The following is a 27,944-nucleotide window of genomic DNA, read 5'->3' on the forward strand; positions in this document are numbered from 1 at the left end:
TAGTATTAAGTAATAAATAAATGCTAAATAATTATTGGAATTTTATTCACCTAAACTGATGCACAGATTTTTTTTGACCATGCTGTAAAAAACAGCAAACCATATTATTTATGACAGAAATCTATTAAAAGAGAAATACAATCAAGAATACCGCATAAAGGTCCAATTTAATCACACCATTAGGGGGCGTAAAGGCTACAGACACAGATTGGATACAACTGCTTATTTCCAAAAAAGAAAAAACCTGATGGGGTCCAAAATTCTACTGTTGAGGTTTCAAATTGCTATGGCCAGAAAGCAATGGGTAGCCATTTTTTATATACAGTCTATGACAAACAAGTTTGGTTTTGGGTGAGACTGTGGCTACTTTGGCACATTTGCTTTGAGGTAAATGCTCAGCTTGCTAGCACCCTCACAACAACCAACACATCGTCCTCTTAATTCAGCATGCTAGCATTTACTAACATTAAAATGTCAGCATCATACTTGCAAATGAAGATCCAGATATTTTGACCTCTTGAGAATTATACTTTAGGTATAAAGTATACATCTTACAATATAAAAATTTTAATATTGCATACTCTCTATAAGATAAGATAAGATAAGATAAGATAAGATAATTCTTTATTGTCATTGCACAGTCATACATAGTACAGTAGTACAATGAAATTGGAAAAACTGTCCTACGTCGGCACTACATATAACACAACACGACACGATATGACACATCACAACGCAACACAAACAACACAACACAGTATATTAACTTAGAAATAAAAAAGAAGAATAAGTGTTATGTGTATTGCACACTGTTATTATTGCACATTAATTATTATTGCACCTTGTTATAAATATAAATATTATTATTGTTATTGTTTTAAACATTGTTACCTCCCCCTAAAAAAAGTCCAGGGAGGTAGCCAATCAGGTCAGCTATTTGCATTGATTAGGGCTATTGCCCTATAGTAAAAGCTGTCCTTGAGTCTGTTTGTTCGGGACCTCAGCAGCCTGAACCTCCTGCCAGACGGCAGCAGCTTAAACACCCGGTGTCCTGGGTGTGTACAGTCTCGTGAGGATGCTGCGTGCCCTCTTGAGACAGCGAGTGCTGTACAGGTCCTTCAGGGAGGGAAGAGGATGTCCAATGATTTTTGGGCCATATTGATGACCCTCTGGAGTGCCTTTCTGTGTGCTGTGGTGCAGCTGGAGAACCATACACCGATGCAATATGTCAGCACACTTTCAATGGAGCAGCGGTAGAAGACGGTCAGCAGCTCCTTCTTCAGGTCCATTTTCTGAGGATTCTCAGAAAGTGGAGACGCTGTTGGGCCTTCTTTAAGACCGCAGAGGTGTTAGAGCTCCATTGGAGGTCTGTGTCTATGTGCACACCCAGAAACTTGAAACTGGAGACCCTTTCCACGCACTCCCGTTGATGCTGACAGGCTGCAGCTCGGACTTCCTCCTTCTGAAGTCAACTACCAGTTCTTTTGTCTTGGTGGTATTGAGGTCCAGGTTGTTATCTACACACCAATCTGACAGCCTCTGAACTTCAGCTCTGTCACGCCGACTCATCTCCCCTGAGATGAGCCCCACCACGGTGGTATCATCTGCAAACTTGATGACTGCGTTGTCTGGGTGGGTACTAACACAGTCATGTGTGTACAGAGTGTACAGTAGGGGACTCAGTACACAGCCTTGTGGAGAGCCGGTGTTGAGGCTGAGGGCTGAGGAAAGATGAGGCCCCACTCTAACTCTCTGTACACGGTCTGACAGGAAGTCTCTGATCCAGCGGCAGGTGGTAGAAGGAAGTCCGATTTCCAGCAGTTTAACTATTAGTCTGTCCAGGAGTATCATATTGAAAGCAGAGCTAAAGTCAACAAAAGAGCAGCCTGGCGTAACGGCCCTGCACTTCCAGGTGAGAGATGGTGGTGTGGGCGTTGTAGCAATGGCATCTTCAGTTGATCTGTTAGCTCTGTATGCGAACTGGAGTGGGTCGAGTGTGGGTGGCAGGCAGGACATGATGTGACGTCGGACCAGTTTCTCAAAGCACTTCATTATAACAGGTGTTAGAGCAACTGGTCGGTAGTCGTTGAGGCTGCTAATGTTAGTACGCTTTGGCAGTGGGACAATTGTGGCTGACTTTAGGCACGGTGGGATGCAGGACTGGGACAGTGAAGTGTTGAAGATCTTAGTGAAGACCCCAGCCAGCTGGTCTGCACACTCTTTTAGGACCTTTGCGGTTACCCCATCTGGTCCGGCGGCCTTCCTGGGGTTCACTGCCCTCAGTGTGCGCCTCACCTCATATTCCTGCACTATGAGGCTTGGGCTGCTGCTGCTGTCCGATGTTTTTGCTGCTGCTGCCTCTGGTCCCTTCACCTCAAAGCGTGCGAAGAAGTGGTTCAGCTCCTATATATAACCACTGTGAAAGCGTTGCAACTACTTTCACTTTAAATTCTGACTACAGCCACACATAAGCTACATAAGCTACAAAGCACTTGTTTTTACTTTATTCATCATTTTCTATGCTATTTTCCATGCTCAGGGTTAGGTTTATTCTTTATTTTAGTTAATTGTTATTTAGTTGTGTGAATGGAACCTGCAAAGTAAGAATTTCATTGCTCTGTGTAACCACTTGTGTTTTGCAGTGTGACAATAAACCTCTTGAATCTTGAATCTTAGGTATAACTGAGCAATTGTAAAAAGTCCTGTAATTCAACCTGGAGATGGCATGAATAAACATTTACAATACTTCATGCTAATCCGTGATATACTGTAAAAACATTGGTGAGACTTTGCATTTCAAGTTTCCCATGGTGCTACTAGGAGAAAAAGTCAGGTAGTTTTCTGAGCACTATGAATATTCAAATGCAATTTTATGGCAGGTTAGTTCGATTTCAGCCCCTGCAGCCAGTTTGGAAGCATAAAAGTGCAGCAGTTAATCCAGTAGCATAAGGGGGAAAAAAGAGGGAAAACTCTGCAGTTATCTTTTAGGATTACTGGACAAACTCCCAGCGTGAACTCGTTGAAGTGAAAAGAGAGATAAGGCTGACACCATGTGGACACACCGTAAAGTGTGTAACACTGGATTGGTTAACAGAAATAAGTGGAGAAGTAGCTCAGTTTCCTTGTCTTCTACCACCAGTAAGCACCACCAAGAAACCAGTAGTTTTGAATAGTATTGCTTGTTATTTTACAATGTGATTTTTGCATCTCATACATCTTTTTAATGTGCTAGAAAACACAATTTATGTAGGCTGTTGATGTCTGTTTTAACACAACTGTCAACAGTGATTTGGTAGCAAAGCATTAGACAGATAAAAATAACCACATGTTGTTTAACAGTAAAAAAGACTCACGTTGACACTTGGCAGCCAGAAGACTCTTTTATAAATGAGTACATAAATTTGTATTTCTACAGGAGATGGCAGTCTGTCAGGTTTATTCTTCTCCTGAACCGGCCTATATTCTGTCACAGTGCACACTGTGTGCTTCCGCCTTAACGACACACGAAACTGTCACCACAGATGACTGCAGCGCTCTCCTGTTGTGGGCATCACGAGTCAGTCAAGAGCCTAAAACTGTCTAAGAAAGAAAGAATTTGCTGTCTGATATGACAGCCGAGAAGAAAACTTTTTTTTAAGGTTGTATTAGTTACAATACATTTGTAAACTGATTGTGTATGTGTGTGTAATGGTACATACACACACACACCGAAGAAAGTGTTATATTCATAGATAAACAGCTGATGATGACGATGATTACATTGGAAACTTTTTCGTAAAACAAAGCCATATATAGACATACACATATGCTACATGTACACACACATATATATGCATACACACGTATGTGCTCAAACAAAATCTGACGTGAAGTAACAACTCAATCACCAAGTACGAAATGGAGTAGGCAGAAATATGTACACATATATTGCAGCTACTCTATTTACTGTGTTCGTGTCATCCCTACTGGTATATACTCGCTATACAAAAAAGAGAGAAAAAAGTTACAAAAACCTATGTATAAAGATATAATTATTGGTAATATGTATACGATCAGTAATGGATTTCATACTCTTACAAAAGCACTTTGGCAAAAACTGCCGTGACCCGGATTCGAACCGGGGTTGCTGCGGCCACAACGCAGAGTACTAACCACTATACGATCACGGCGAGCTGTCCTCAGTGTGGCAACTTTAACCTGGAATATTTGATCCCATAGACGTCACCAGCCCCCCTCCAACGGAATGGCCTTAGATACCGCCGATCGGTCTGCGAAGTGCTGAGGGTTGGTGTATTTCTAACGCGTTTCAGAGCTAGATTTTATTTGTGCTTTGGGCTCTCCAACATGTGTTCAAAAGCTTAAGTAGCTAATGATTTTGTAGATGCAGATTATTAGTTTTAAATACAACTCTGCTACTAAATCTACTAAATGTTTTAATGTATATTACTCATTAATGGATCGTAATAATGATCTAGTAATATAAGATATACAATTTTGAAATATGCATAATGAATATAATCAATTTTCAAAACCATGAGAATTCCCAATTTTTATGTAGTACTATGAGATTTAGGACACAAGAATTTTACATTAGAGCAGGCAGGATATCATTTTCCACTTGTCACTGGTCTGGTTCTCAGGCCCAGCATTTATAAAAGTAATAGAGTGTAAGTATCACTCTCTTTTTTTTAAACTCCCAGATCAGACAGATACAAGTCTTACATGGTCGCTCTATGTGAGGACACATGTAAATCTACCAGCTTACCTACAGTAGTGAAAAAAAGTGAAATGTCTCAGGTTAAACATTTGATGTGTTCTGTGTTCTGTTGGGGAAAATGGCTTTATGAGATTTGCAAGTAACTGCATTTTTTGTTGTTGTATTTTTCAGTGTCCCAAATTTTTGGAAATTGGGGTTATATCAGCATTAGTATTTGGATTCCAAAACAGAACACCTATTTGTACTTGTGGACTTTATATTTGCATGTAGTCTAGCCCCACATTTGAACTCAGTTTTTATATTTTCATTTATTTTTACAGTAACTACGAGCACCCTCAGCACACTTAGACCTAATTTTAGGAATAGTCAAAAGATCTGCACCTGATGAGCCGAGAGGTCTGACTGGGTTTTAAAATTGAACAAGTCAAGTATGTAGTGGGTGGCCAATCCACCAAGAGCTTTATGAACTAGTTAAAATATGTTAAAAGTTAAAAGTGCCTTCAGTGCTGGGGTAATGAAGTCAAGTTTCCGCATACCTGCGAGGACTCTGGCCACTGCATTTTGAAGCTGAAGTCAGTCTTCTGATGATTCGCGTAATGAGACAAATAGAGCATTACAAGAATCTAACTTGCTTGATACGGAAGAATGGACCAATTTCTCTGAGTCAGTTTGAAACAAGAATTTTCCAACCTTAAATATATTTTAAGTGATATAAAGCAGTTCTGGTAACCGTACTAATATGAACATCAAATCTGAGATCACTGTCCTAAATGATACCAACATTCCTGACTTGCTTACTGTGTTTCAGAGAAAGGGATGATAAATATGGAAACAAAAGTTTTGTCTCTGTGTTTTTGGACCAACAGCAAATCTTTCTTCCTTGTCTCTGTTCAGCACCAACAGATATCACATTTCACCTCTACAGGTTTCTTAACTTGAAACGAAACGCCCCTTTTGCCGCCAGGGTTTCTGATTTCAAACTTATTCTCATGAGCCACGTGTGAGGCCAAAAAGAAGCCTCTGTGATGAGAGGCGAGAAAACAAGCAGAGCTGAGTCCGCATTTCCAGCTTGGGAGATGTCTGGAGAAAGCAGTTTTGCCGTGGCCCGGATTCGAACCGGGGTTGCTGCGGCCACAACGCAGAGTACTAACCACTATACGACCACGGCAAGTTGCCCTTGAGAGTGTAGGTTTTATCTGGAATATCTGATCCTACAGACGTCACCAGCACCCTCCCTCCTCTCCCCCCAATGGAATGGCCTTAAATACTGCCGATCTGTCTGGGAAGTGCTGAAGGTTGGTGTATTTCTAATCCATTTCAGAGCTAGATATTTTCTGTGCTCTCCAACATGTATTCAAAAGCTTAAGTGTGCAGATCTAAAACTGGTAATAGAAACAAAAAACATCTATCATATGATGAGAGCCAATCAAAAAACGTGATAGCCTCTTGATAAGTTTGTTAACTTATGCTGTTAGATTTTCCTGCCTGCCTACAAATAGGCTAAACTGGCCAAATCAACAAATAATGAGGTCATGCATACCCCGCCGCCCCCTGCAAAATAACAAAATAAAATAAAATAAAATAAAATAAAATAAAATAAAATAAAATAAAATAAAATAAAACAAAACAACCCCCCACAAGTAATATGTAGCTTAAAATGAGAAGAGTTACTTTTTAAAAATAAAATGTGTCCAAGAAGTTGCTACAGTGGGGTCATTATTTGATTAGGTAAAGTATCGATTTGCTAAACTGATAGAAATAAATTATACAACTTCCAGCTGTGATAAATACTTTATTTAAATGATCAATGAACAGTAAATACAGATTTTTTTCTGTATTAATTGCAAGGTTTTAGTTACCATTTCTTGTCTTGAACTAATTGCAATATGGTTAAAAAAATCTCTGGATTGAGTACTGAAGGTCCAACCAATCAGAGCCTGAGATTCCGTAAACCCAGATTGTGTCTGCGGGGTCCGGGACAGGAGCTGCCTGCTGGTGAAGCTCTGGGAGAGGCAGGCTGATTCACCACAGTCCCAAGGTTCTGTGACACGGAGAGTGTAATGTCTGGGCTGGGTGAGTCTGAGTGCAGGTGCTCATGGGGATGCAGGTGAGTGTGGTTATGGTGCTGGTGTTCAGTGTGCACACTGCCTGCTTTTGCGTGAGCCTGCTCCTCCACAGAGGAAGCCTGAAAACGGAAGACAGTCAAGAGAGCGGTGGTGCTCAGCTGCAATGAAGCATTTGTCAACATTTTCAAAATGTGTTTTAAAAATCCTTTAACAATCAAAATATCAGAAGTGCAGTGATAGACTGTGAAGATTTGTGAACTTTTTCATTATTTAAGTCTTGTGTTGTTCAAACAAGTACCTGAGGTTCATAGATCTCACATTTCACCTCTACAGGTTTCTTATCTTGAATCAAGCCATCCCTTTTGCCACCAGGGTTTCTGATTTCAAACTGATCCTCACGAGCCACATGTGAGCCCGAACAGAAGCCTCTGTGCTGAGAAGAGAGAAAACAAGGAGAGCTGAGCCTGCATTTACAGCTTGGGGGAATTTTGTTTGGAGCCAGTGGACATTGGATGCAGTACACACACAGCACACCAAAGATGAGACCAGGCACATGAACATAGGTTTAAACATGATAAATTAATTGACTGTAATGCGCATTACTGGTCTTTAAGATATCTATGCGTATTCTTTCATCACCGTCAGAGGACTCACACATTCAGCTGCAGATTATTGGCAGTTTTTCAGCTTCAGCCTGGTAGCAGTCCAGTTTTATGAACATATGGTGAGTAAACAGAGCATAATTTATCACTTTTCAAACATTTTCTCATTACTTACAGCAAACTGACAGTCCATAGGTGTGCAGCGGCTCAGTTCACTGACATCTGTTTCCTTTGAACAAACTGTCTCCACTATAGTGAATTCCACAAAGTAGGACGGACCAACAACCCACTGAAAAATATATTTATGAAAGCCTAGTTTAGGACAGTGGTAGGTCAAAATAAGCGAACTATGACCAAAACTAGTCAGGTAAAATTGCTAAGAGCTACACAGTAGATCTAGTCTTTTGAAAAGAATAGAAAACTAAAAGTACTTGCTTAGAAGTCTTTGCCTACTCACAAAGACATCACACATAAGCTTAATTTGTATTCAGCCTGTTCCTTTACTGACTCTCTGCCTGCGTTTGGTTTCTTTTTCTTTTTCATTTCTTTTTCTGTCTTAACCTGTGAACTGGCTTTCGTTATGTTCTCCAGAGTAAAGTAGTTGGCCAGGCGGCTCTCCTCATTGAACCTCTGCAGGCAGAGATTGGCCGTCTCTTTGACAATGGGCTCATTCAGATTTTCGGCCGTGGGACAGTCTGGGCACGTGTCCACCACTGCAGTAGCTGGAACTGAACACAAGGATCAAGAGGTTCAAAGGTCAAAACAAAATTCTGAAGCCTGAGGGTCATCGTGTCTCAATCAATCAACTCATTTGTCACTTCTAGGCTTCTTCTAAAATCTCTATGAAAATACATGATTTATCCAGATTGCCACAGCAAGACAAGATAGAGAAACGGAATTCCTTCACTAGTGAGTACACACTGTTAACCCTTGTGACGTGGATGGCATTGTTCTCAAACAACAATTACCTGCTCTGAGCACACAAAGTACTTTTTAAATACAAGCTTCATTTGCCAAAGCACTTTTATGCCCAATTGATCTAACATTAATACATACTTCACAGGGAGCAACTTCGGATTCAGTATCTTGCCCAAGGATGGTTTGGCACACAGTACTGAAACAGCCAGGGCTCAAACCACCAACCCTCTAATTATTAGAGGATCATGTTATTAGAGCAGCTATGCTTGTAGGTTTGTTGGACCCTTGCTTTGTTTTTTTTTTTGTTTTTTTAAATTTGTAATTAAAACAACCATAGAAATTGAACCCTTAATAGATGTTTACTTTATCCCTATGTCAACCAAAACAGACCACATCCATGTTTCATTTGGGTTATTTACCTCTGTTAGAGCCAATTTCTTAATAAAAGTAAGATTTACTAAAATTTAATAGAAAAAGAAAAATCTGTCATTATCAAGATATGGGTCAAGTTTTTAAATTTCTTTTTTTGAAGCAAAGTTTATTATGACTACTGATGTTTATTTCTTGGAACTTGAAATTGAGGAGATTCTTGTGAGTCTATAGTTCAGCCCTTAGAAATAGATGTGCCCCTTCTGGTTTACTAGTGATGGGAATTCCGGCTCCCAACCGGCTTTTTAGGTTGTTTTGTTGCTTTAATTATGCACAAAATGAATTGCTAATGTAAAAAAATAGTTTTTCTACATATATATATATATATATATATATATATATGTATATATGCTTTTATTTTATTTATTCACTCAACATAAAATTTAAAAAATAAATTATAAAATACAAAAACCAATTATTTACAATTCTACTTCTATTTAAATTTTCAGCTTTTCCCTTTTAAACAAATTTAAAGTGAAACAACACAAAACACTGCAAACAACAACACAATAACATATAAATGAATATGCCAAACAAAAGAAGATGCACGTTCTGTGTCATATAGGTCTGGGATGATTTTTTGGGACAGTGTTTTCCTGGTTGGAATTGCATACATAGGATTCAGTGCATGAATATACTTTCTGAATCCTTTAACATCCACAACTGATAATAGTTGGAAATCAAGTGCAGTCATTTTTGCCAGGTCTTTATCAATTGAGTTCTGTCTTGCTGGGGTCCCAGACTTCTGGAAAAACTGTCTAATCGAGCTCTGGGTTGGTTTAAGTGGTTGTGGTGGTATAGTGCTAGATGCTGTAGATGCAGCAGCAGCAGCAACAGTTGCAGTAGACACACTGGCATCTTCATTAATATCACACTCAACTGATTGCGTTTTATCTTGTGGTGGACCACTGGAGGGCTCCACTCACACCCAGTTCTTCCCATTGCACTGATGGGTGGACAGTTCTCAGCCGCCTGCGCAGGCTGTTTGTGGAGCCGGCTCTATATGATATCCTTCTCTTGCAGACTCTACACTCTGCCTTTGTATTGTCAATAAAATTGAAATGGTTCCAGATTTTGCTCCTTTTCGTGGTGTCGCTCATTTTCATTACTATACCTTTCTAATGTGACAATGTTGTCTCTTGTTGTTGCCCCTGGCTCTCTTTCTCTCCCTCTCCTGCTCTGCTCCTGTGCTACTGCGAGTGTAACTATCGCCTCTTCTTTCACTTTTGTACATCAGTATTTTTAGCCTTGCTAGTTCCTGACAGGTTTATATCGAGCTGGCTCAGGTGCTGCTGTAGCACCTGGTTAGTACTGAAGGCTAGAGTCCTCACTGCATGGGTCTGGGTCTGACTCTGCCCCACACCATTTCCTGTGTGTCGTTATTCTTCAGTCTGTCCCCACTTCACTGTCTAATGTCTGCACTGTCCTATTCACCAAAGACAACAAACTCATATCCTGAAAACTCTTCTTCTTTCAAATCTCCTCTCTCGTCTAAAGTTTTTGAGGTTTTTTGAGCAGAGAATCTTCTCACCATCTTGCTAATTTGTTGGGAAAAAATGCAGAGTTGTTCCTACATGACGGAGGGCATTAGATAAAAAGACAGATGTAGGTAATAGTCTGACTGCTTTCTGTGACTAAGACGCTGCAAATAATTTTCTGTTTTATACAGTGAAGTTGACAAAAATACAGAAGAGTCTCAGTGATGCTTTGATCTACCTTCACGAATTGTACAGGAGTAGCTTTGTAGTTTGACTTGAGTGTGAACATAAGCAGATACTTGACACTCTCCATACACCTGAAATACACAAACACATTTATACAGTAGCTAAAGACACATGTATGTGTAAGAGGCGAACCACAGCAGCTAAGAAATTTCATACATTCATAAAAAAACTATTTATTTACACTTTACTAAGCTCATACATGCAGAACATATGAATGTATGCATTACAATGCAGTGCTTTGTAAAACAAAGACAACTCTGTATTAAAACTCTGAAAAGGTTGTCGCTGCAACTTCTGGTATTTTAAGTCAAATTTTCTGATAATTTTATACAGCTTTACTTAAAAAAGACCTAAATATTTTTCTTATTTTCTGTCAGTCTGGTATTGTGAAATGACTCAGGATCTATAACTTGGGACAGATATGTCAAAAAATGTCAAAGTATTGGCCAGTAAAAATATGGGGGAAAAAATCCACCATTTAAACTCTCATTTTGAATTCAAGTTTTTCAGATCAGTTTATTTGTACAGCGCCAATAGTTGCGCCGAGGTGACTCTAGCACTATAAAATAAAGCATGTAGAATACTTTTTAACATTACATTCTTGGTTACAAAAATATAGAAAATGAAAATTTCCTTTAATTTTGATGCCGGATTATAACAATTTATATCACAAGAATATAATTTTTGTCCTGTCCTTTTGCCCTGTTTGTCCTGTCCAAATAGTGTCAAAAATGCTGGAGTTTCAAGATGCTAGTTATAATGTAGTTATGTGTGCATATTTTTCATTTTGAAGACCTGGGTCAATCCAATCTCAAATCACCATATTTTTAAAGATATTTTTCCTCTGCCTCCACAATTTGCTTGAAAAATGTATGGCCCAAAGTTTGCATACTTTCATATATCAAACATGGTAATATAGACCACTAAACATTTCAGGCTTTTATCTTTGACATATTCACTTTCAAACATTGTCTCAGATTATAATGTGTTCTGTGACATGTGCATTGCTTGGTACTTACTGGAACATTCCCAATATTTCTGACTTCGCATTGTTTCCATGGTTTTCCACTGGTGATGTGGCATTTGGTCTCCATGACATCAATGGTTAGTTTGTACAGAGATCCATCTTTCCCCTGGACACATTTATAAATAAGCAACTCTATTTTCTTTCTTCCTTCTGTGATTTTTCTAACATAAAAACAAACTGGCTGCTGGTCGATATGTTGCACCATGCCTTTGTTGCATGATCATGTCTTTGTGCATGCATATGCATAATTCACTCTGACCTGTTCTGGAGTGTGAGACAGATCATAGAGCCTGTTGAGGCCCCAGATGTATCCAGTTTTCCTGTCCTGGTTGATCTGTTCCAGCACCTCTTCTGCCACTCGCACTGCATCAGGGCTCGTGCAGCCTGGAGGGTCTGAGGCCTCCCCTCCCTGGGGCAGCAAAGCCAAACACAGGACCAGCAGGTACACACTCATCCTCATCTAACACACATACAGATTGGGCCTAATTAAAAAAAAATCCCACCTACTTGAATTACTAAATCCTATGCTGGCAGATAATTTAATAATGAAACTGAAACATGCATTGACCTGGAAATCTTCTTTTGCAGGACCTAATAAGTAATCCCAGTTTTTACACAAAGAGTTGTGAGAGACACATGTGAGACTGATGCTGGACTTTCTCCTCTTCTTGAAAGGATGAACAAACAGCTGCTATCGGCTGCTCTGCAGGCCAATGACTGGCTCAGACAAACTGAGCGGTCACAGTGCACTGGGGAACAGAGCAAATCAATTAAAAAGCTCACTGCACACCTCATTTCAGCTCTTGAATATTACTTAAAAAAAAATTCTTTAAGAAATGAAGTCATGCAGTCTTGATGAACAGGAATGCCTGTGAGCTTTCTATTAGCAGAACTCTTCTCAGCTTAGTCTCATCGGATCTTAAAAGAAAGTGAGGGCCATTTGCAAAGCACTCCGTCAGTGTAAGCCACTTCTCTGCTGCTGATTCTTCTTTTTATTTTATGTGCGCCAGTTCATACTTCCTTATAGTAACTGGCAAATCTAAAAAGCTCATGTCAGTAGTATCATATCAAACTTAATGGGCTAGCAACAGTGGAGACCAACAGGTCTGTACAGGCGGCTAAAGCTGGTTTTGGTTTCAACTATTGTTCCATATGACTCAGTATTGTAGGGCCAACATGATTTTGGGGTACTTTAGTGCTAATTTTTGAGATTTACCTTGCAAGTACAGTGCAGTAGAGGATTTCTGTACAGTAAAAACCTTTATCCTCAACAGAAAACATTTGTTGATATATTTTATATCAATATTTGTTTGATGGCCTGTGTGTAGCTGCTCTTTAGTTGTGCTTTTTGTGTTTTTAATTTCTTTATTCAAAATGAAGAAATCCATCTATTAGTTGAGTTTAGAAAAAGTTTGAGTTATGCTGCAGGAATCGATCAAAGAGTTTTGGATATACTTTTATCTTCTGTAAATATTTCTGTTGGAGTGTTTCCTGAAATGTGAATTAGAGGTTGACTCATAACTTTTTTCCTAATCATTTTTGTCACATTGGCAAACACTCTGCATGCACGTGTGCAGCCTGCTGTGCTAGAACAGATGCATTACATGAACATCAGCCTTGTCTGGGAGCTATTTAATAGTTTGGCTGAGTGCTCTTCGACGCTGGATTGTTGCGTGAGACTCATGTCAGTCATCTAGCTTAGTTAAAGTCTGTGAGTGTATGCCTACTGGAATTAAGTGTCTTGATGGCTGCCTCTGTTATTTCCCCTCAGGAGGAGCGCAGAGCACCGCAGGGCAGCAAGCACGGGGTGTGGGGACACATGGGAGTGGAGAGCACTGAGCATGGACTTTTGAGAAGAAGACATGACACGGGAGTCAGGGGAGCGCACGGGGATTTATTGTCATTTTGCTGCACTGTAAATAAACGCTTGTTCAGATTAATTAGAACAAAATAGAAAGCATTAAAATATGTTTAAAACACAACAGCCTTAATAAACCCAGAGTAGTTTGGACCCGGTAGTAGGGTTCATACATCATCACTTAAAGACCGGATATCCCACCTGCTGTCAATGTTTTAATGCAGTACAGTTGTTATTATTATCACTTGTCACGTCCTCTTTATGACAGTTAAAATAAATAATTTTCATATAAGAAATAAAATTGTCTCATGTAAACTGTATATGGTGTTAAATAGGCCTATACTATTGTACTTTAATGTTAATCATAAGGGTGGTACTTCAAGATCCATAGATTTTATGAGGTGGTACTCACTGTGAAAAGATTAAGAACCACTGATCTACAGCAATAGTTCCTCAGGCTTACTGGACAATTTTCTGTTTTTCAGTTTTCCTTTAACCTTTTCAGCAGAATGTTTTCAGTTTTTAAGCCACTTAACACTAACCTATACATGATTCAAGGAGAAAAACATTACCTAAATCAAGGGATGTCAGCATTAACACATTACATGTAACTTAGCAAAGAACTAATTTTAAAGTACCAAGCACATATCTGCAGAATCTCATATACACACACACACACACACACACACACACACACACACACACACACCTTCATACACCAAGTGACTTTTTTCACAACACTCAGTGCAGACACAACAGTGCAATAGAAATGTGCAAAAGACTGTCTTGTGTCTGTATCGTTCTATTCTATCTGGAGTTGCGCTGTCTTTGGTTTGTTTTTTTGCAATTTTTGCACAGTGCACTTGTAGTCCTGTGTTGATTACTATTACATGCCATATGTAGCACCATGGTCTTGGAGGAACGTTGTCTTGTTTCACTGTGTACTGTACCAGTGCACACGGTTGGAATGACAATAAAGCCACTTGTCTCGACTAAAGTGTACCTTCCCAGCAAACATGGCCCTTGTGACCCATATCGGCCCATTGTCCCAGATTTCTCTCTGATGTGTCCTTTGAAATATAAATGTGTGTCGATGTTAGAAAGCACTTATGTAGTAAAAGCATAGAAAACAGTGCTTCTATGAATGGGTGGTTGAGGTTGAATAAGAATGAAGTTCTATAAAGCACTTTGAGTCCTCAGGTAGCATAAGAAAGCGGTATACTGTGTAAGAATCCGTCCATTTACCATTTACACATACACACACACACACACACACACACATATACATAAAAAACACCCAGCGCGCCCCTGCGGGCGGTTTATCCTTCAAGCTCGGGTCCTCTACCAGAGGCCTGGGAGCTTGAGGGTCCTGCGCAGTATCTTAGCTGTTCCCAGGACTGCGCTCTTCTGGACAGAGATCTCCGATGTTGTTCCCGGGATCTGCTGGAGCCACTCGCCTAGCTTGGGAGTCACCGCACCTAGTGCTCCGATTACCACGGGGACCACCGTCACCTTCACCCTCCACATCCTCTCGAGCTCTTCTCTGAGCCCTTGGTATTTCTCCAGCTTCTCGTGTTCCTTCTTCCTGATATTGCTGTCATTCGGAACCGCTACATCGATCACTACAGCCGTCTTCTTCTGTTTGTCTACCACCACTATGTCCGGTTGGTTAGCCACCACCATTTTGTCCGTCTGCATCTGGAAGTCCCACAGGATCTTAGCTCGGTCATTCTCCACCACCCTTGGGGCATCTCCCATTTTGACCTCGGGACTTCAGGTTATTTTGATATATATATATATATATATATATATATATATATATATATATATATATATATATATATATATATATATATATATATATATATATATATATATATATATATATATATATATATATATATATATATACATACACACACACACACACACGTATATATTCATTTATTTATTTATATAGTTCAGTAATTAAATGAGTTTTGCACACTGTGTTTATTACACTGACAGAAAAATTAAGCAGTCATTGACAGTCACTGAGTAATATAATTTCACTACACTTTGTGTGTAGTTTTTGAGATCAGTTTCATACACCACATTATGCAGCTGGCTTGAACATGGGGTCATTAGCAAAGAGAATCCCCACATCTTGATCCCCTCCCGCTGTGGTGGGGCACTGGGCAGAGACTGAGGTTGGGAAGGGCTCGATGGTGGGCTCCATCTGTCCAGGAATCTGAGGGTCGGGCTTAAGTGGGAGAGTGACTCCAACTCCAGGGCCACCAACTGGGACATCAGGGAAGGAAGGCAGGGTCACAGGCTGGCCCAAGGCAGGCAGGACTATCACTGTTCCCTTTGCACCATCGTGGGGTGTGTTCTCATGTTCGTGCTTGTGGTGATGGTGGTGGTGCTCGTGTTCATGCAGGTGACCGTGGTTGTGATCGTGGTCCAGCGCCAGCTCGTGGTCATGTTCATGGGTGTGCACACCTTCTGCGTGCTTGTAGTCATGGTGGTGGTTGGGGGAGTCACCGCTGTGGTTGTGTGCCTTGGCGTGATGAGTGTGCACATGATCGTGGTTCATACCGTGGTCGTGGGAGTGGTTATGAGCATGCCTGTGGGCACTGCCTGTGGCATGGTCATGTTTATGGTGGTGATCGTGGTCATCAGTGTGGTTGTGGGTGGGGCCATGATGAGAGTGGCTCTTGGTGTGGTTGTGGCTGTGTGAGTGTGTGTCATTGTGGCTGTGGTCAGTCTCTCCGCCCAGAAGGTGGAGCTTCATCTGTCTCTTAGCAGCCTGGAGAATTTATAAAGAGTGTACTATAATAAAGAGTTTACAAAACAGAGCCAGGCATAAGCAAACTAAGCGCCTTCTTAGGTCCCCCATCACCATTTATTACTTACACTGTTCCCTATGCGACTGAAGGATATTTGAACAATACAGATATGACATGTTAATGAGTCTTACCTCAGGCTCATAGATCTCACAGTTAACGGCGACTTTCCCCTCACCCAAGAGAGGCTGGAAGAGGGATGCCTTACAGAAGCCCTTGTGCTGAGAGGAGAAAAAGAAGAAAAAACTTTAGAAAGCAGAGGATTGAGGATGCCTGTGGTTTTACTACAGCGGAACAATTACACATACGGAATGAAAAAGTAATTCTCTGCTGTCACAAACTAGTCAGTAGAATTTAGAACACACTGGCTCAGAGCTTTGAGTGGAAAGCAGAGGTCTTTGATTGCAGCATTAAAACTAAAATGACCCCCTGATCAGAAAAGCCATACTGCACTCACTGATCTCATCAACCCGTGTGATTACAACTTTACATGAGTGAGACTAATAATTCTTTCTCCTGACTCACAGCAAACTCGCAGTCCATAGGGGGGCAGTTCTCAGCTGTCACTGCTTCTGTGCTGTGGGGGCAGGTGGTCTCCTGGATGGTGTATTCCACACGGTAAATTGAACCTGCGACAACCTGGACACACAAACACACAGAGGAAAAGAAAAAAAAGTAATTAATTATTACACATAAAACAAAGTCCTGCAAGATGTGAAGACCGCAACAGAGCAGCTACTTATGGTTGGCACTCAAGATGCCAAACCAATAGTGGAGACAAAAGCTGCCGCTAAAGGGCACCCAGGACCCGCTCTCTGAAAGAGGGGCCGACTTCCACATTCAGGCGGTAGAACCTAGTAAAGGTCGAAACAGATGACCATATTGCCACTGCACAAATGGCAGAGAGGGAGATGTGCCATCACAAGGCCCATGACTTGGCCACCCCACGGGTTGAGTGGTCCCGCACTCCAGAAGGGAGGGGAACCCCTGCAGAGTCATAAGATTGCTGAATGGCCTCTACAACTGGGACGTGAATGGGGGTCTGCCCAGGATTCCGGGGTGACAAGCAAAAAAGAGCTGGTCACCACATAGCCCTTGTGGACCACACCCCACCCTGTCGTCTGCAGAAATTAGCTGACTGTTAGTCACCAGACCCTGCTCTAGATAGGATGGGTCCCTCCACAAACCTAGAGCGGTGGAGCCCTCGGGAAACCACCACTGTAGGCTGATGGGACCGCTAGAGGCACAGTACTCAAAACTCAAAGATCTTCCCATCGAAACAGAATCTCAGAAACTGCTAGTCCTCCTGAAACTGAAAGCATGCATCCTTCAAGTCAATGGTGGCAAACCAATCCCCTGCATGGCCTAATTCAACCTGGGGGTCATCAACATTTTGCATTTCAGCAGCCAAAGATAATGGTTGAGGCCCCTGAGGTCCAAAATCGGAGCCCCACGTCCTGCTTGGGAACCAAAAATAGCAGGAGACAAAACTAGCTTGGCGGTCCCTTGCCTCCATCTCCCATGTAGCACCTTTCCCCAGGAGGGCCACTAGTCCTTCCCGCACCTGAGGGCTTGCAGAGCCCTGGATGCCCTGTCCCCATAACCTTGGAAAATCTAACCCAGCCTGACACTGTACCTGGGGAGTTAGCTGGAGGTTGTCCACAGGACTGCCTGGCTGCAGGGCCAAGGGAGGGGCTACTGAGGGATGGGCATGGCCTCTCAGCAGATGGGGGAGTGAATCCCGGCCATGGGCCCGGACGCCATTGCCTGGGGGGCATCCACTTTCCCTGCCTTAGCCACACACAGTGATCGTGGCTCAAGAGTTGGGAGTTCGCCTTGTAATCGGAAGGTTACCGGTTCGAGCCCCGGCTCGGACAGTCTCGGTCGTTGTGTCCTTGGGCAAGACACTTCACCCGTTGCCTACTGGTGGTGGTCAGAGGGCCCGGTGGCGCCAGTGTCTGGCAGCCTCGCCTCTGTCAGTGCGCCCCAGGGTGGCTGTGGCTACAACGTAGCTTGCCATCGCCAGTGTGTGAATGTGTGTGTGAATGGGTGGATGACTGGATATGTAAAGCGCTTTGGGGTCCTTAGGGACTAGAAAGCGCTATATAAATACAGGCCATTTACCATTTAGCCATGTCAGGAAGTTGGTGGCCCACACTTTTGGAGGCAAAAAAAGCCATCATGGGCCTCTGGTCTGTGCTGGCAATATAAAACAGTCCATACAGGTCCCTTATCTACAAGATGTCTTCTGCTGTGTTCAGTGCTTGTGTGTGCTTGTGTCACACACATGCACTGACAAGCAGAGATCAAACAATCACCAGTTTCATGTCCACACAGCTGTTTTATATGTAAGCTGTGGGGTGTGGCCGGGCTAGCGTCTTGAAAAAGTATCCATGCGCCATGACCAAGGGGGAGTCATTTCCCGTACATATGGAATATGTAACGGAGTGGAGAGACAGTCATGATATGACAGAGAGTACTGGATTTCATTTCATTAAATTTATTTATCTGCAACACATGTATAATGTGTTGTTTTATTATGTGGGTGTCTAAATTTTTGTATGTGTTTCCATAAACATGTTCTTGGAAAGAAAAACATCCCAATCTCAATTAGATTATCCTGTTAAAAAAAAAAGAAGGCGAAATGCGATATCTCTTTTCTGTCTCTGTTAGTACTCAGGTGTGACAGCTCAGATTGACTGAAGGCTTTTCAGGGAACTTTCGGGCAGGCGTATCAAAATAATTAATTGAACTATTTGTATATCTTAGACCCATTTGTTATATATTGTTAAATTTGTAATATACTGTATTATTTTAATCAGTTCAGTTTGTTACTGTTTTCTAATTTTCTTAGTGATTAACAAAGTATTCTGATTCTGATTAGGCCTGGGGGGCAGGTGGCCAATTATTTTTCTATTGATAGATTGATAGAGACTTCTACACTGAAGATACTACACTAAACAGTTACTTGGTACATAAACAATTAAATAACAGAAAAGCACCTGATTTTCCAATATCTACTATAGAAAAAAAGAACATTATTATAAATACAGGACAGTCTGGACAATAAGCTACCAGAGCATTTTAGATATTTATCACATGCACAGAAATACAGTGGCTTGCAAAAGTATTCATGAAAGACCAATACAAAGTTGTGTACACGTGAGAAGTGGAACGAAAATCATACATGATTCCAAACATTTTTTACAAATAAATAACTGCAAAGTGGGGTGTGCGTAATTATTCTGCCCCCTGAGTTGATACTTTGTAGAACCACCTTTTGCTGCAATTACAGCTGCCAGTCTTTTAGGGTATGTCTCTACCAGCTCACATCTAGAGACTGAAATCCTTGCCCATTCTTCTTTGCAAAACAGCTCCAGCTTAGTCAGATTAGATGGACAGCGTTTGTGAACAGCAGTTTTCAGATCTTGCCACAGATTCTCGATTGGATTTAGATCTGGACTTTGACTGGGCCATTCTAACACATGGATATGTTTTGTTTGAAACCATTCCATTGTTGCCCTGGCTTTATGTTTAGGGTCGTTGTCCTGGTAGGTTTACAGTTGTGTCATACTCCTTCCATTTCTGAATGATCGCTTGAACAGTGCTCCGTGGGATGTTCAAGGCTTGGGAAATCTTTTTGTAGCCTAAGCCTGCTTTAAATTTCTCAATAACTTTATCCCTGACCTGTCTGGTGTGTTCTTTGGACTTCATGGTGTTGTTGCTCCCAATATTCTCTTAGACAACCTCTGAGGCCGTCACAGAGCAGCTGTATTTGTACTGACATTAGATTACACACAGGTGCACTCGATTTAGTCATTAGCACTCATCAGGCAATGTCTATGGGCAACTGACTGCACTCAGACCAAAGGGGGCTGAATAATTACGCACACCCCACTTTGCAGTTATTTATTTGTAAAAAATGTTTGGAATCATGTATGATTTTCATTCCACTTCTCACGTGTACACCACTTTGTATTGGTCTTTCACGTCTTTCACAATAAAATTAATTCATGTTTGTGGCTGTAATGTGACAAAATGTGGAAAAGTTCAAGGGGGACGAATACTTTTGCAAGCCACTGTATTGTTGAAATTGTCCTTTGTTACACTAAGATATATCAGGGAGTAAATATATAGTTAAATGTCTTTACACTGACAGAAAGGGGAGCTTCACTGGTACAGCTCACTTAACATCAAAGTGGGCTGTATGTGGCCCAATGTAAAATTAGTTTAACATTCCTGCTTTAGGACAATGTGATAATAATGAATCACAATAGTTTAGCCCAGAAGTCATGATCACATGAACAAGTTTTCAGCGTCACTCTGAGACAGGATATCTTTCATCTTAGAGATATTGTGCAGCCCTAGATATACACACAGACACACAGACACAAACAATAAAAGATCTTGATGTTTCTTTTGGATATGTGGTAATCTTACCTGTGCAGTAGCACGGGAGATTTTGAGCAGAGTGAAACGATTGGCCGGCCTGCTCTGGTTGTGGAACGTCTCCAGAGAGTGGGTCACAGTCTTCTGAATTTCAGCTTCCTCATTATTGTCAGCTAAATATGGACAGCCATCACAGTCCTCATGCACCGTACCTGCAGGAATTGAGCAGAACAAAAAAGTGGTTTTAAATGTTGGTGATGCATAAAACCTGTAATTTCACCAAATTGTTATTTTTCCTCTATACAGTATGCTGCTGTATATGTAGAACTGGATGTCACTGTAGATATGATGGTTAAATTTACATAAAATGGTGGGCTCTATGTAAAAACCGCAACTCCTTTTTTTGGATATATGTAATAATATTCATACCTGGTCTGATAGCACACTTGTATTTGTAGAGACGAACCACTCTGTGTACCTTACTGATGAAGATAGCAGCTTTGCACTGTCCATATACCTTCAAACACAAATACAATAAATTATTTTACTGTACTGCTAATAAGTAGATCATAATCACATTCACAAAAGATTTTATTTAGATTTTCTTTTAACATTTATTAAATATTTATTAACTTTTCTACTGTCAGCCTAAACAACAGTGACAATAACTTGTGAAACCAAATATATTTTCTTAATCTGACACCTTATGAACTAAGATGCTCACTATGCTCAGAAAGATTTTAGTTAGGACTGTAAGCTTAAGGAGAAGACAAGAGACAGTAATGAAAAAATGAAGCTAACAAAATAACCCTGTGTTCTGTGTGCACAAATATGGTCTTTTGGTGTACTTGTTGATGTGCACATGCAGTGTGTGTGTGTGTGTGCGTGTGCTCTAACCTTGATATTTTCCCTTGGACGAATGTCACAGCTCTTCCAGTCCTTCCTGCTGAGAACACTGCAGTTGGTCTCCACAACATCCAGAGTCAGGTAGAAGACCACACCATTGTCTCCCTGCAATACATGCGCACACACACACACACACACACACACACACACACACACACACACACACACACACACACACACACACAAGCAATGTTTACAGTCAATAAAAATCTAATTGAATTTAACAGCTTTCACTGGTCACTTCCAGTGATTCATGGTACCTCCTAAACTTTCACACAAGTCGCATGAATTTGTTTTTCTTGTTTTTATTTTGACCATTTCAAGGCAGGTAGTGTCTGCAAAACACAAACAGTATTTATGACGGTTTCCAAGCATCATGCATTCAGTAAACAGCCTGACTTACTGTCATAAAAATGAATGTGATTAATTTCTGTTTCACCAAATCTGGCACTTTGCTAGAAAGTAATTCCACCCTAAACAGCACTGGTCTATCATACAGTAATAATACTGCAAGCTCAGCAGCATGGCTTACATGTCTCTTTATGTGGGCGTTGGACAGGTGGTGCAGGCTGAAGATGTAGCCCTCCTTCCTGTCCTGGTTGATTTTGGTAAGAGCCAGCTCAGCAGCTGCTTTTGTTGATGCATCTTCACATGAGCCTGGCTCCATGCCAACATGCTCCACTGGTGCACCATTGATGGTCACACAACCCAACGCCAGCAGCAGTGATAACAGCACGCAGGTCTTCATGGTAAACGCCTGGGATGACTCTCTTACACACTGCCACGCTTGAGCTTCTAAATCAGATGTGCAGAGATGGAGAGGTCCCATTTTATAGCCTGCTAACACGCACACACACACACTCACAAACACACCCACACACAATCACTAAACCTCCTGTCAGTGGCAAATATAACCATTGACCCCAAACCTTCGAAAAACATTGCTTACCTATCAGCCAACCAATCAGATGCTGCACAGACTTGCACAATGGGGTGATCAGTTGTTAGAGAAGCAGCCCTGCAGTCTCACTTCTTTTGGATCAATAAATGATTTTAAAGTACATGATCGGCTCATGTCACTGGGCGGAGTTTTAATAAAGGGGCAAACTTCATACTTGTTGAAGAAAAACAGTGAACCTGCAGCAACAGAGCATTTTCTGAATGGAAGGACCCCACGCACACAGGTTGTGTGTTTTTTCAGCTTTGACTGAGTCACTTTTCAGTGCTTCCTTCTCCTCCTGACTGTCTGCTCTATTTTCTAGTTCTAGCATCTTACTGAAATAGAGGAGAGGAGAGGGAGGGATTATTAAATATTAGGTCTCTCTCCTCCAAGTCTCTGTTAGTACATGACTTAATAATTGATCAACAAATCGATTTACTCTGCCTTACAGAAACCTGGTTGCAGCAGGATGAGTATGTTAGTTTAAATGAATCAACACCCTCGAGTCATTCTAACTACCAGAAATCTCGAAGCACAGGCCGAGGGGGCGGTGTGGCAGCAATTTTCCACACCAGTCTATTAATTAACGAAAGACCAAGACAGACTTTTAATTCATTTGAAAGCCTGATGCTTAGCCTCGTCCACCCCAGCTGTAAAACTCAGAAACCAGTCTTACTTGTTATTATCTATCGTCCACCTGGGCCTTACACAGAGTTTCTCTCTGATTTCTCAGACTTTTTATCTGATTTAGTGCTCAGCTCAGATAAAATAATTATTGTGGGTGATTTTAACATCCATGTAGATGCTAAAAATGACAGCCTCAACATGGCATTTAATCTGTTATTAGACTCAATTGGCTTCTCTCAAAATGTAAAAGAACCCACCCACCACTTTAATCACACTCTAGATCTTGTTTTAACGTATGGCATAGAAACTGAACATTTAACAGTGTTTCCTGAAAACCCTCTGGTGTCTGATATTTTCCTGATAACATTCACATTTACAATAATTGATTACACAGCAGTGGAGAGTAGACTTTATCAAAGTAGATGTCTTTCTGAAAGTGCTGTAACTAAGTTTAAGAATATAATCCACCCACTGTTATCATCTTCAATGCCCTGTACCAACATAGAGCAGAGCAGCTATCTGAACGCTACTCCAACAGAGGTCGATTATCTTGTTAATAATTTTACCTCCTCACTACGTACGACTCTGGATACTGTAGCTCCTGTGAAAACTAAGGTCTCAAATCAGAAGTACCTGACTCCGTGGTATAATTCTCAAACACGTAGCCTAAAGCAGATGACTCGTAAGCTGGAGAGGAAATGGCGTGTCACAAATTTAGAGGATCATTATTTAGCCTGGAGAAATAGTTTGCTGCTTTATAAGAAAGCCCTCCGCAAAGCCAGAACATCTTACTATTCGTCACTGATTGAAGAAAATAAGAACAACCCCAGGTTTCTCTTCAGCACTGTAGCCAGGCTGACAAAAAGTCAGAGCTCTACTGAGCCAACAATCCCTTTAACGTTAACTAGTAATGATTTCATGAACTTCTTCACAAATAAAATTTTAACCATTAGAGAAAAAATTACCAATAATCATCCCACAGATGTAATATTATCTACAGCTACTCTTAGTACCATTGATGTTAAGTTAGACTCTTTTTCTCCAATTGATCTTTCTGAGTTAACTTCAATAATTAATTCCACCAAACCATCAACGTGTCTTTTAGACCCCATTCCTACAAAACTGCTCAAAGAAGTCCTGCCATTAATTAATGCTTCAATCTTAAATATGATCAACCTATCTCTAATAATCGGTTATGTACCACAGGCCTTTAAGCTGGCAGTAGTTAAACCTTTACTTAAAAAGCCATCTCTAGACCCAACTGTCTTAGCTAATTATAGGCCAATCTCCAACCTTCCTTTCATATCAAAAATCCTTGAAAGAGTAGTTGTCAAACAGCTAACAGATCATCTGCAGAGGAATGGCTTATTTGAAGAGTTTCAGTCAGGTTTCAGAGCTCATCACAGCACAGAAACGGCTTTAGTGAAGGTTACAAATGATCTTCTTATGGCCTCTGACAGTGGACTCATCTCTGTGCTTGTCCTGCTAGACCTTAGTGCTGCGTTTGATACTGTTGATCATAATATCCTATTAGAGCGATTAGAACATGCTGTAGGTATTACAGGTACTGTGCTGCAGTGGTTTGTATCATATCTGTCTAATAGACTCCAATTTGTTCAAGTAAATGGAGAGTCCTCTTCACCCACTAAGGTCAATTATGGTGTTCCACAGGGTTCAGTGCTAGGACCAATTCTATTTACATTATACATGCTTCCCTAGGCAGCATCATTAGAAGACATAGCATAAATTTTCACTGCTATGCAGATGACACGCAGCTCTATCTATCCATGAAGCCAGATAACACACACCAATTAGTTAAACTGCAGGAATGCCTTAAAGACATAAAGACCTGGATGGCCACTAACTTCTTAATTCAGATAAAACTGAGGTTATTGTACTCGGCCCTGAAAATCTTAGAAATATGGTATCTAACCAGATTCTTACTCTGGATGGCATTACCTTGGCCTCCAGTAATGCTGTGAGGAACCTTGAGTCATTTTTGACCAGGACATGTCCTTCAATGCACATATTAAACAAATATGTAAGACTGCTTTCTTCCATTTGCGCAACATCTCTAAAATTAGAAATATCCTGTCTCAGAGTGATGCTGAAAAACTAGTTCATGCATTTATTACTTCCAGGCTGGACTACTGTAATTCTTTATTATCAGGATGTCCTAAAAACTCGCTGAAAAGCCTTCAGCTGATCCAAAATGCTGCAGCAAGAGTACTGACAGGGACTAGAAAGAGAGAGCATATTTCTCCTGTTTTGGCTTCCCTTCATTGGCTTCCTGTTAAATCCAGAATTGAATTCAAAATCCTGCTCCTAACATACAAGGTCTTAAATAATCAGGCCCCATCTTATCTTAATGACCTTGTAGTACCATATCACCCTATTAGAGCACTTCGCTCTCGCTCTGCAGGCTTACTTGCTGTCCCTAGAGTATCTAAAAGTAGAATGGGAGGCAGAGCCTTCAGTTTTCAGGCCCCTCTTCTGTGGAACCAGCTTCCAGTTTGGATTCGGGAGACAGACACTATCTCTACTTTCAAGATTAGGCTTAAAACTTTCCTTTTGCTAAAGCATATAGTTAGGGCTGGACCAGGTGACCCTGAATCCTCCCTTAGTTATGCTGCAATAGAGACGTAGGCTGCGGGGATTCCCATGATGCATTGAGTTTTCCTTTCCAGTCACCTTTCTCACTCACTATGTGTTAACAGACCTCTCTGCATCGAATCATATCTGTTATTAATCTCTGTCTCTCTTCCACAGCATGTCTTTATCCTGTTTTCCTTCTTTCACCCCAACCGGTCGCAGCAGATGGCCGCCCCTCCCTGAGCCTGGTTCTGCCGGAGGTTTCTTCCTGTTAAAAGGGAGTTTTTCCTTCCCACTGTCGCCAAAGTGCTTGCTCATAGGGGGTCATATCCAACAACGATGAGACAAACTAAAGGACAGAGGTGCAACAACTAGAGTCATGGTGCCGCGACAATAACTTGGTCTTAAACACCAAAAAGACCAAGGAGATTATTGTAGATTTCCGGAGGAAGGGTCACAACAACCACCTGCCTCTCTTCATTGGCAGTGAGGCGGTGGAGAGGGTGAGCAGTTTTAAATTCTTGGGGGTAACTGTGACTGAGGACTTGTCCTGGGGCAACCACATCACCTCAGCTGTACGGAAGGCCCAACAGCGCCTCTACTACCTGAGGAGACTGCGGAGCGCACACATTCCCAGACCTCTGATGTTGAACTTCTACAACTGTGCCATCAGCAGCGTTCTGACGTACGGATTTCTAATGTGGTTCCCCAGCTGCACCAAGGCCGACCAGCAAGCACTCCAGCGGGTGGTGAAAGAAGCTGGCAGAATTATTGGAACGATTCTGCCAGAGATTAGCAACATCTTCCGCACTCGCTGTCTGAGGAGGGTGCACAGTATCCTGCGGGACCAACATCACCCTGCGCACCACCTTTTTCACCTGCTGCCCTCAGGGAGAAGGTACAGGTCCATACAGGCCAGAACGTCCAGATTGGCCAACAGCCTGTATCCACAGGCTGTGAGGCTCCTGAACTCTGCCCCCCCCCCCTCTCACGGACAATAACCATGTCCAACTTATTAATAGCAGTGAACTGGTCTGAAAAATAGACAATTATCATATCTCACAGTACAATAATTGAACGGGTGGCACTGTTGCACTTTGTCATATTTCTCAGGTCTTTGTCTGAATGTCCCATGAACATTACCTGTCATATTCTCATGTTTTTGCTAAGGATCGTCTCATTGCACTGAAGTCACACTGGGTTGGGGAATTTAGTATTTATTATTATTTGTTGTAGAAGCTCCAAACACAATTTCATTGTTCTTGACAATGACAATAAATACTTGAATTGAATTGAATTGAATTGATATGATTGTTGGGTTTTTCTCTGTATTTATTATTGTGCTATCTACTGTACAATATAAAGCGCCTTGAGGCGACTTTTGTTGTGATTTGGCGCTATATAAATAAAATTGAATTGAATTGAATTGAATTGAATTGGAGAGGGGGCATGATTAGATGATGATCACTGGCTGTGACAACCAGCATCCCCTAACACCACGCCCTGAACCCAACGCTCCACCCCTGCCCTGTAGCTGAACCACAAACCACACATTACCACATAGTCACAATCTAAGATAAAGAATGATAGTAAAAGAATCAGAGCAGCTGCTGATGACTGTACAACTTAACATTGGAGATATGATGTTGGAGCTGGGTGTGGCTGAGTGCAGGTGCTCGTATTAGGGATATCCGTGTGTGATTGGGTGATATCATTCACCCAATCACACATGAATGAATACCGGCACCTTTATTCACACATTTTGTCATCTGACCCACCTTCTGAGTTCTTGGCTTTAAATATATTATCTCCCCTAATGGCAATGCAACTTCTGCATGTGTGTTCATTTCATGGTTTGGAGAGGCAAAGCGTGAAATGGATGTGGTGGACTGTAGGGCTGGGTATCGTCACTGATTTCTAGAATCGATTCGTTTCCGATTCACAAGGTCCCGAATTGATTCGATCCACAATTCGATTCAATTCGATTCGATTCGATTCGATTAAATTCGATTTGAATCTGGGAAATTTTGACAGTCAGAAATATTATAATTCAGATCAGTACATTTAAGCGTGTGTCAGTACATCTTGCGTGTATAAAAAGGAAGCTGACACGCAAGACTTTATCAAAGGTGTAAGCGTCACAGCAGATGCCTTTGTGTCAAAGTAGCTAAAGATAAAACACAGAAAAACATGAAGGTGGTTTTCCTGGCCTGGGATTTTATAAAAATATTCTGCAGTACATCAAAAACGAAAGAAAACCATTAATCAACATATGAACGTTACCTCTGACGTTACAGCGGTTTTATTAGAGACACGGCTAAGCG

The 27,944-nt window shown here is 41.2% G+C and overlaps 2 protein-coding genes and 2 non-coding genes across 4 annotated transcripts; all 4 read right to left on the minus strand.

Annotated features, from left to right (window-relative positions):
• Window positions 1-4,097: 4,097 nt before the first annotated feature.
• On the minus strand, window positions 4,098-4,169 carry trnah-gug. The gene has a single exon. It is a non-coding gene; the product is annotated as a tRNA-His (tRNA).
• A 1,644-nt stretch (window positions 4,170-5,813) lies between these two features.
• On the minus strand, window positions 5,814-5,885 carry trnah-gug. The gene has a single exon. It is a non-coding gene; the product is annotated as a tRNA-His (tRNA).
• Window positions 5,886-6,490: 605 nt separating this feature from the next.
• On the minus strand, window positions 6,491-12,209 carry si:ch211-284e20.8 (uncharacterized protein LOC563738 homolog). The gene is made up of 8 exons (XM_031752797.2): window positions 12,052-12,209; window positions 11,743-11,943; window positions 11,476-11,589; window positions 10,449-10,527; window positions 7,947-8,113; window positions 7,561-7,674; window positions 7,082-7,216; window positions 6,491-6,902 (listed from the first exon to the last, which is right to left on the minus strand). The coding sequence occupies exons 2-8, from the start codon at window positions 11,941-11,943 to the stop codon at window positions 6,648-6,650; spliced, it is 1,065 nt and encodes a 354-aa protein (XP_031608657.1). The 5' UTR covers window positions 12,052-12,209; the 3' UTR covers window positions 6,491-6,647.
• A 3,067-nt stretch (window positions 12,210-15,276) lies between these two features.
• On the minus strand, window positions 15,277-22,275 carry LOC116330457 (fetuin-B-like). The gene is made up of 7 exons (XM_031752796.2): window positions 21,994-22,275; window positions 21,453-21,566; window positions 20,985-21,072; window positions 20,607-20,767; window positions 16,692-16,805; window positions 16,301-16,387; window positions 15,277-16,129 (listed from the first exon to the last, which is right to left on the minus strand). Exons 1-7 carry the CDS (start codon window positions 22,207-22,209, stop codon window positions 15,437-15,439), a joined length of 1,473 nt encoding a protein of 490 aa, XP_031608656.2. The 5' UTR covers window positions 22,210-22,275; the 3' UTR covers window positions 15,277-15,436.
• Between the last annotated feature and the right edge of the window lie 5,669 nt (window positions 22,276-27,944).

This window comes from Oreochromis aureus, linkage group 17, assembly GCF_013358895.1.
Source record: "Oreochromis aureus strain Israel breed Guangdong linkage group 17, ZZ_aureus, whole genome shotgun sequence".
Taxonomy (NCBI): Eukaryota; Metazoa; Chordata; class Actinopteri; order Cichliformes; family Cichlidae; genus Oreochromis; species Oreochromis aureus.